This window comes from Nematolebias whitei, chromosome 1 (genome assembly GCF_014905685.2).
Source record: "Nematolebias whitei isolate Nwh7 chromosome 1, NemWhi1, whole genome shotgun sequence".
In the NCBI taxonomy this organism is placed as follows: Eukaryota; Metazoa; Chordata; class Actinopteri; order Cyprinodontiformes; family Rivulidae; genus Nematolebias; species Nematolebias whitei.
The window spans coordinates 51568966-51578417 of NC_056498.1; the positions used below are offsets into that span (position 1 = coordinate 51568966).

At 39.6% G+C, this 9452-nt stretch overlaps 2 protein-coding genes across 2 annotated transcripts in view; one reads left to right on the forward strand and one right to left on the reverse strand.

Moving 5' to 3' along the window:
- The window catches only part of mrps6 (mitochondrial ribosomal protein S6), a 6514-nt gene extending 1682 nt beyond the window's left edge, over positions 1-4832 (reverse strand). Inside the window, exon 1 of the mRNA XM_037678550.1 lies at positions 4392-4832. Coding sequence (XP_037534478.1) covers positions 4398-4730 — 333 coding nt within the window. The 5' untranslated portion in view covers positions 4731-4832 and the 3' untranslated portion in view covers positions 4392-4397. The remainder of the gene's footprint in view (positions 1-4391) is intronic.
- A 449-nt stretch (positions 4833-5281) lies between these two features.
- Positions 5282-9452, forward strand: part of nolc1 (nucleolar and coiled-body phosphoprotein 1) — a 9636-nt gene continuing 5465 nt past the window's right edge. The window contains exons 1-9 of the mRNA XM_037678571.1: positions 5282-5430; positions 5700-5755; positions 7232-7376; positions 7469-7565; positions 7648-7772; positions 7886-8003; positions 8799-8900; positions 9031-9120; positions 9212-9432. Of these exons, the coding sequence (XP_037534499.1) occupies positions 5320-5430; positions 5700-5755; positions 7232-7376; positions 7469-7565; positions 7648-7772; positions 7886-8003; positions 8799-8900; positions 9031-9120; positions 9212-9432 (1065 nt within the window). The 5' untranslated portion in view covers positions 5282-5319. The remainder of the gene's footprint in view (positions 5431-5699; positions 5756-7231; positions 7377-7468; positions 7566-7647; positions 7773-7885; positions 8004-8798; positions 8901-9030; positions 9121-9211; positions 9433-9452) is intronic.

Below are 9452 nucleotides of genomic sequence, written 5' to 3' on the forward strand. Positions count from 1 at the left end.
TTTTTTGTTGTTATATACCTGGATGACTGAGAAAACAAACTTTGTGTTTTTGAAACCATTAGTGAAAAGGCCAGACTTCAGGGGTATCTGAGGCAGGCTTGAAACACAAGAGTCAGGGTGGCTTCTGGGTAATACCAGATGGCTAGGCCTCAGACTGACGAAGCCTCTTGGACCAGGGGCGAAACGTTTCTTTTTTAACAAAAAAAACAAAGTCCAGATGACATGATTCAACCTTTTTTGTTGAAACGATAATATTGTTTGAAATTTGACAGTAATTAGTATTGTTAAATTTAAGATGAAATGTTGGTTAATTTGTTTGTGTAGTACCTTTCTTGACCACCAGATGGCAGTATAAGAATGGATAGTGAGGGAGTGAGCAGCGTCTCTTTAAGAAAAATGGGAGGGAGGCCCCTTGACGTGACATGGGCCGTCTCTCGTTCCTTTTCTTCAGTTCTCAAAATGGCGGACGCTCGGTGTGGTTTGAGCTCTTTAGCATTTTTCACACAAAGCTTTTAATAAAATTTTTAAAAAATCAGTAAACAAGTTCTGTTTCTTTTTGCAGAGGAAAAACAACTTTTTGGCACGGGTTTCCGGCGTTAATTTTGGAGCTTCAACAAGAGAGAGGTTTTTTCCCCGAGGTCGTCCCGTTAGCTGAGCTCGTAGCTTAGCTTCTCAGCGTAGCTGCTTTTAACGAGCCAAAAACACGATTTTGGACGGTAAAAATGGATTTTAAAGAAAAAGGGAGGGGCCAGTGAAGAGCACCGGAGTTGATCCTTTTGTCATCCGGTGTCTTCAGTAGAAAGAGACACGAAGAAACGATAAAGCCGATAAATGAAAATGAGGTCGATAATTTTAATTTACCATGCGATTAATTGATTTATTGTTTATTGCGACAGGCCTACATATGGGTTAGTCACTTCACAGTAAATTCACATTTACGACGGTAACGCCTGCCATGTTGAAAATATAAATCCATGTTAACAACTTGAATTTTAAAAAGCCACATCAGCGGTGTGTTGAGTTTATAATCAATGAGCAGTGTGTGTTGTTCCTGTTATCAGCACGAACCTTTGAGTTCAGCCCTGTAACTTTATCATGAAACCCTTTAATTGATTATTCTATCGCTTTATTTAATTTGCAGTTTGGCTTTTTTTAATTTTAGAGCGAGGTGTTAGAACACCACAGTCTTAGATCTACTGGCACTTTTTATCCACATTTGATGCTACAATAACTGATTGTGTTCGTTTTTAACATTTGCAAACAGAAATCATAACTTACAGTACAAAACAAAACAAAATCACTTAATCAAATACCAAAGAGGCTTATTTGGTGCTCTACCGTGCCCCCCCCCCCCCCCAAAAAAAAAAAAAAAAACAGCATTAGCTTCTGACCAAGGCCCCTCCCACAAACAATGCTACATAATATGTAAAGAAACATCAATTTTTAGAATGTTTTAACTTTTATTCACTATATTCTAGGCCTGTCACGATAACATATTTTGCTGGTCGATTAATTGTCTCAGAAATTATTGCGATAAACGATAATATTGTTTGAAATTTGACGGTAATTATTGTAAAATTTAAGAAGAAATGTTTGTTCATTTGTTTTGCATGTAGTTCCTTTTTTTTACCACCAGACTGTTTGCACTGAAGGATGGATAGTGAGGGAGCGAACAGCGTGTCTCTAAGAAAATGGGAGGGAGGCCTCTTGACGTGACATGGGCTGTCTCTTTTCGGTTCTCAAAATGGCAGCTGCTCGGTGTGGTTTGAGCTCTTTAGCATAGCATTTGTCACACAAAGCTTTTAATTTAAAAAAAATCCGTAAACAAGTTCTCAGCTTCTTTTTGCAGCGAAAAACAAGTTTTTACGCGAAGGCACGGGTTTCAACTGTGAATTTTGGAGCTTTGACCAGACGGGGGTTTATTCCCGAGGTCGTCTTAGCTTAGCTCGTAGCTTAGCTTCTCAGCCTAGCTGCTTTTAACAATCCAAAAACGCGATTTAGGACGGTTAAAACAGATTTTAAAGACGAGAGAAAGAGGGGTCAGTGAAGAGCACGAGTTGAGCCTTTTGTCATCCAGTGCCTTCAACAGAAAGAGACACAAAGAAACGATAAAGCCGGTAAATGAAAATGAGATTGATATAATTTACATTTATCATGCGATTAATTGATTTATTGTTTACTGCGACAGGCCTACTATAGTCAATTAATTATTACAGCTGATGAACATAAAAAATGTTATTAAGTAACATGTTTTAAACACTGTATTATATTCCCACTCAAGTGGTGCTGAAGTTTCGAGGGATTTAAACACTCGTTTGCGAGGGTCTCCAGACAGAGGACACATTTCAGGCAATCATGGCCATTTTTCTGGTTGACTGTAAAGCCAAACTTAATACCTTTGAATTTTAGCTCTGGCCATGAGTTCTTTGTTGTTGTTTATTTGCAGCAGTTCCCACCACAGCTGGGCTGCTGGTCGGTTCCTTCAGCCTTTTTAGAAACGTCTTCATTTCATCCTTGCTGTGCTTGAAGAGTAGCTGCTTGATACATTTGACTGGCAGCCAATCACAACGATGAGGATGGTGAAAAATATTTCACTATATATTATTATAAAATATATTTTAAAATAATTATTGAAAAACAGATTCAATTTCATTACAGTAATTAAAAAAATAATAGAATTTTAATTAAAATATATATTTTTTTATTTTTGCTTTAAAAAAAAATCTCTCCAGCTTTCTGAGGCACCCTAGCGCCCCCTGCAGGGAGCCGTGGCCCCCATTTCGAAAAGCACTGCTTTATACTACATTTTTTAACCCACAGTAAAATTATAATGACACTTAAAAGAATTGTTTTACTGAAAGAAAATAAAATACATTTGGAAGCCAGACACTATCCCTTTCTAATCTCATGCTGATTTATTCACACTGTTGTGTTCATTCATTGTGTTTTTATACTACAAGTGCTTAGTATATTTTTAGTTTACTTTTCTTAGTTCATATCTTAGATCTTATTACCGTTTTTCATTTACATTTTATACTTTTGTTGGATGTAACTGGGACCCTGTGTACACAATTTCATTCCACCACATGTGGCGCGTATGACGAATAAAGAAACTTTGACTTTGACTAGACATGTATAGTAGGCACACTAAAATATAAATAGCTTTATAATATTTTTATCTTTATAAATAAATAATAATAATTAAAAAAATATATTGATTTAAATGGTCAGCACAACACTTTTCTTTTTCTTCACTGTTACTGCAACTGGTTGATGACCATAAAGATGGCACTGGAGCTCGACTAAATTACTATTATTACTTTTAAATATGGCAATAAGGCTATTTTTATTGTTAGGCAAGAGATCATTCACGTGTTTATGCCTGTTAAAAAATATTTCACGGACCACAGGACAGTTTAAATTATCAGAAAATAATCACTTGATGTCCATCTACAATTGATTTGTTTTAGTCAACCTGATTAAAGATGGCTGCCACAGCTACACAACTGTAGTACAAAAAAGGCTGTAACTCAGGTTTACAATATTTTCAGCTAAAATTCAGTAAAGTATCCGAGAGTCACCCGTAACATGCTTTAAGCAGTAAAGCATAATGAGCGCTTTCTTTAAAACATTTGTCTAAATGTTACAGTCAACAAGTCTGTTAGCAAAATATCTCCTGAAGCAGATATTATTATAATGTTCAAAGTACATATTGGGTGAACATCTACGACTGATTAACTTTAGAAGCAGCCGGTCGAAGCAGATGGCCGCTTGTCCTGATCCTGGTTCCGCTAAAGGTTTCCTCCTCATGAGGGAGTTTTTCCTTCCCACCGTCGCCTTCATGCTCGCTCAAGATGAGAGTTCTGTGATGGAGTTGAACTCAAAGCAGTCTGCTCCTCAGATAAATGGTGTTATTGTTTTTATATAGAAATGTTTCTGTTCAGTGCCCCGAGACCAGGTCTGTTGCAATTTGGCGCTGTATAAATACAGTGAATTTAAGTCGTGGTTGCCATAGCAACGCAATTTTAGCAAACAAAAAAACTGCAATATTTCCGCCACTTTAACAGATATTGACCTAAAGTTTGGTGTGGTAGTACCCGAGAGTCGTCCCGAACGTTTACTTTGAGTGCTAAACGAATAAGGAAACTACAATTTAAAATATTAAGTTTGTGCTTATTACAGTTAAAATATGAAAGCCACTTTATTTTGACTATATTACCACTATTTTCTAATGATTCTAAAGACAAATGGAGTAGTTCTTCCAAAATGGTGTAATATAATATACTCCATCTTTTAAGCAGAAAAACTAAAACTTGTGTTTTCCTATCTATCCATTGTGAGCTGTAGTTTTCATCCTGCACAGCTAAACTCACACAGAGGACATTCCTTACATCCAGTCACAGCTTGGGGCCACAGCAGGCGCGTTGGGGGCCCTGCTCGTCTTTCCTCAGCACCATGGGCCTCACCACGTCCACGTCACGGTGCAAGTGGTTCAGCAAGTCGTTGAGGACATTTGGAGGAGAATAGAAATCGATGAGAAAGTAAGTCCCTCGGATGTGCAGCTGATTGTGTTTGGTTATCTTGTAAGGCAGCTGCCTCTCTCCCAGGCTCTCCAGGTCTCTGACCACCGCGCCCCGCTCCATCAGGGTCTCCACGGTCCGCCGCATAGTAGCCACCGTCTCCGGCCGCTGCATGGCCTTCAGGATCAGGGACAGCTCGTAGCGAGGCATGGCTTCTCTCAAGTAGTCCTCGTTTCCGAGTTTTAATGCCGTTAGCACTCGGTTCCTGTCATTATCGCTGTCCTATCACAGACACGAGGGACAAGGAAGGTCTTTACTGATGACGCAGAAATCATGCGCCGTTCTTAACAACAAAAGACTATGAGAAAACTGTTCAAAAACGTCATGCCAGATTATTTTAAGTGATTCAATTACTTAAACATGGCATTTTCTGGATAGAATATTCGAAAACTATTTCTGTAAAATAAAGTTAATAAAATTAATTATCTAGAGATAGTACGTTCCATTTAGAAAACGCCAGATAAAGATGGCTCACTCCGCTCCGATTTTTACAACAACAACTCAATGCTTTAAACGTTATTAACTTGCTCAGTTTATACATAAAGTAACATATATATCAACAATTCTCTATACGATTATCACACATTTCCTTAGAATATATTGACTTTTTCTTAGAGTACACATACAGTTTTCAAACGGAGTCAACCATCTTTTCATAATAAAACTCCTGCGTGCATTGCCAAAGAAGCGCATGCGCTCACTCGTCACTTCCGGTCTTTCCTCAAGGAGCGTGTTAAAAATGGCGGAGCAAAAGTCGGTTCCAAGCGATCTTTACAAAAGCGTTTATTCCTTTCTGCTGGAGAACAAGTTCACCAAGGCGGCCCAGCTCTTCTTGAAACAGACTAAAGTCGTGAGTATTTTACTTCGAGTGGTCGCGAGGCAGCTTGTTGTCGCTGTCTGCCCCAAGTTGTGCACGAGGAGGCAAGCGTCGGTTCACGTGGGGCTCACGACAAACCAGCACGTGTAACTTCACCGGCTGTGTTCTTACTAGCAGCTGTTGTTAAACTAACGGCTCTTGTTTGAGCCGTATAAAATGTGACATCTGCATTAATTGTAAGATTAATTTAACTTGTTAATTCGCTCAAACTGCTTAACATGAACTCGTTTTCTTTTCTGCAGGAACCACAGGATCAAAATGAAGAGAGCCTCGTCAACATCTATAACTTCTGGGTGAAGTCAGTTGCCTTCCTTAACTTTTATCATCGCTCAAGTTTGAATTCAAATCATAATGAAGATTTGCTCAATAAGGCTAATCCAAGCATTTAATTATTTGTTTTAATATGTTTTAAATACTGTTCTGTAATAGTTAAGATTTTTTGTTTAAACCTATTTTAATTTTTAGTCCAAATTTAACTGAAAATTTCTAGAGGATATATTTTAAGGAAATGATAGTGTTTAAAAGTGACAGATAGCAAAAGATATTATCTGAACAGAACCAAACAGTCATCTGGTGTTTAAAAAAAGTGGTTTTCATATAAAGACCAATATTAAATCCTGTCCTTCAGGATTGTTAGAATTTTTTGTATGTATTTTATATAATTCCATTTACTGTATGTGTTCATCTTTTTTTTTAAACAAATTGCAAACATAGGGAAGGTCAGCGTGTCGTCATGATTGCCCGATTCAAAACCTTGCTCAAATAGAAAACGCGTCATTTACTTTACATATGTCTGCATCACACGCTTCTTCACAAAGCTGAACAACGGTGGTCCAATCCTGCGTCATGGTTGGATGCGCGAATCGCTTGGGACATGGGAGTCGAATTTCCTGTCGCTGTATGTAGGCAGATTAAATTCTGTGATCTGTTTCCTATGTGCAGTTCAATACTCGCTGAATCAAAACTGATGAACAACAGTTACAGAAAATGAGATGTTGAATCAGCACCTGCTGTCATCTTGTGATGTGGATGTCTGCAGCGACCCTCTGAACAAACCCTGAGGTTCGATCAGATCCTCCACACAGATCCATTGTCGTCTTTCCATCCACTTCTCAGCCCGTACAGATCGAACGGCGCGTCTTGACTGAAGTTATACGTTTAGCTTCGCCACATACTGCTCTCTTGTCCTCGCAACTGTTTTTTTTTTTTTTTAGCAGAATCGGACACATTGAAAGCAGCTGGTTTTGGATGATTCCTGTCTTTTAGCGTGTCGTCTATTATGGACTTTATGTTCTGCCTGCCAGCACACTGCAAATGTGCAACAATGAGCAGCTGTATTTACAAATCATCATCCCTATTATAAATGAAGAGCGCACTACCGTTTATATATGTCTTTACAGAGCATGTCGTGTAAAAAATAAAAAAAATGTAGAAGCATCAACTCCTGAATGTTCAACTTATAAACTCCTTTGTGTATATGTTGAACACTTTCAACCTTCTTTTCTATATTTTAGAACTTTATTTTTTTTTACTACTCCAGTACATTTCTTCATATGCATGTATATCATCATCGTGTACTTTTACTGTTGCCGTCTATTTTGTACAACAGAAATATGCGTCGCCTTTTGTCATTCTCTGTTGCTTCCTTTCCTAAAGTTGTCCCCGTTGTTCCATTCGATTTTAAATTTGTTGGCGGGAGATGGTGGAGGAAGTGCAAGTTTGAGGGGGTAATCTGAGTAATTTGTAAGTAATAGAGATGATTTTGCTTTATAAGGTCTCCCGAGGCGAAGAAACGGAAAGTACCTCCTAATCGGCCTGAAGCTATCAACAGTCCTGCAGCTAAGAAAGCTAAAGCTACTGCAGAAAGCTCCGGCAGTGAAGAGTCGAGTGACTCTGAGGAGGAGAAGGCGCCCGCAAAGGTGACGGGAAATGTCCAAATTAAATATTTGTGCCAGATTTAGTTATTGTTGCGAGATGGATTTGTTTATATCCAATTTTGTATCCCGTTAAGGGCCCTGCTGCTGCTGTCAGCACAAGGAAGAAAGACAGAAGCTCATCGAGTGAGGAATCCGACTCCGAGGATGAACAGCCTGCCAAAGCTGCACCAAGTAGGCCTGAAGACATTAACAGTTCAAAGTGTCGACCAAAATAAGTTTGTAGTTATTTAAATTGGCCTCGTTTTAATAATAGAAGCCAGCGCAGGTGCCGTCACGCCCAAAGCAGCTGTTCCCTCCAAAGGTGCAGCTCAGAAGAAGCAGGAGAGCAGCAGCAGTGAAGACAGCTCCTCTGATTCTGAAGAAGAGCAGCCGGCCAAGGTAAAGGAGGAGAATCCCTTCAGAACCCTGCATCTTACAGCATCCTCCTGTTTGAAATCACATCTAAAGTTTATTTTAAACGTGTAAATGCAAAGTTTTATTTATTCTGTAAGGCCGCAGCTAAACCTGCCCCAGTGAAGAAGCCCCCCCCAGCTGCAGCTGCTGAAGAATCCAGCAGTGACGAGTCTTCGTCTGAGGATGAAGCTCCGCCGAGCAAAAAACCCAAAGCAGGTGTGTTTTTAAAGTTTTATCAGTTATATGCTTTTGGATTTATAATTTATGCATATACCATATTTTTCAGCCTATAAGTCACAGTTTTTTTTTTGCATAATTTGCATTCCTTGTGACGTATACGCCGAAGCAACTCATTTATGGATTTTTTTTTTCTTCTATATTTGTATAAACCAATTTTTGGCTGAGATATGATCGTTTTCATTCATTGACTGAAAATATTAAACACTACCATTTCAGCCGCTGGATGACACTCATAGTGTGGCATGCCGTTGTGTCATGTAATAGGTAAAAGTGGCTATTAATGACACAATCGGCTTGCCGTAGACTTACTCCTTCGTCCAGTTCGCCTGGAACAAAATCAGCTTCATTTCTCTGTGCCGCCCCGGAGAAATGCAGCTGATTTCACCATCGAAGTGCATTTATTAAGTAAAAGTTCAACTGAGACACACCTTTACTATAATGTCGAGCCAACAATTGTTTTTTAAGTGTTAATCTTGTTAAATTCCTATTAAACTCCCATCTTGCTCAAGCGTCTGCCATTTGGCAGCCAATCGATTTCTGGCGCACCAACCCACATTTCCAGGTTGTCAGCGGTGATGCGTAATAGATGCGACATACTGCGGTGTGACGTGTACGGCGGAAAATATGGTGTATGTGTGTTATTTATATGAACGTTTTATTTTATAATCCATGCCCACGGCTATAACTGTGCACAGATCTGCTTAGTTCTTGACAAATCACCAGCGTGCACAAGTAGTTTTGTATGTTGAACAGTGACTGCTGTCTTGTTAGGAGCATACAGTGCAGTCCCTCCTCCTGCTTCAATCCAGAAAGCTCCAGCTGCCGGGAAGGCTAAAGAGTCAGACAGCAGCAAGGAAGAGAAGAAAGTAGCTGGTAAGTTTCTCACTTTCACCTGATGATAAACGGATCTCTCTTGGAAACGAGTCCTCGTCACTCAGTGAGACTACCTGTATTTAAAAAATGGTTTTTAATTTTGTGCCTAACGATGTCAAAACTATTGCAGCAAAACCTGCACCTGCAAAGAAAACCAACACAAAAGCTGCTGCGTCCAAGCCTGCAGCAAAGAAGCAAGAGTCCAGCTCCGAGAGTTCTGGTAGTGACACGATCCCAGTCATCTTCCTCCCATTTTGAATCAAAGTTGGAACATTTTATAAAAGTCTTCCTCCATCTTTTTATAACCCCAGATTCAAGCTCGGATGAGGAGGCCAAAAAGCCTGCAGCTAAAGTTGCAGCAGCTAAAGCAGCCCCAGCTAAACCAGTCCAAGCTAAAGCAGCCCCAGCTAAACCAGTCCAAGCTAAAGCAGCTCCTGCTGCAAAAGAAGACTCTGATGAAGACTCGTCCAGTTCAGAGGAAGAGGAGGCGAAGAAACCTGCCGCAAAGGTGACTCCTGCTAAAGCTGCTCCAGCAAAATCTGCTGCACCCAA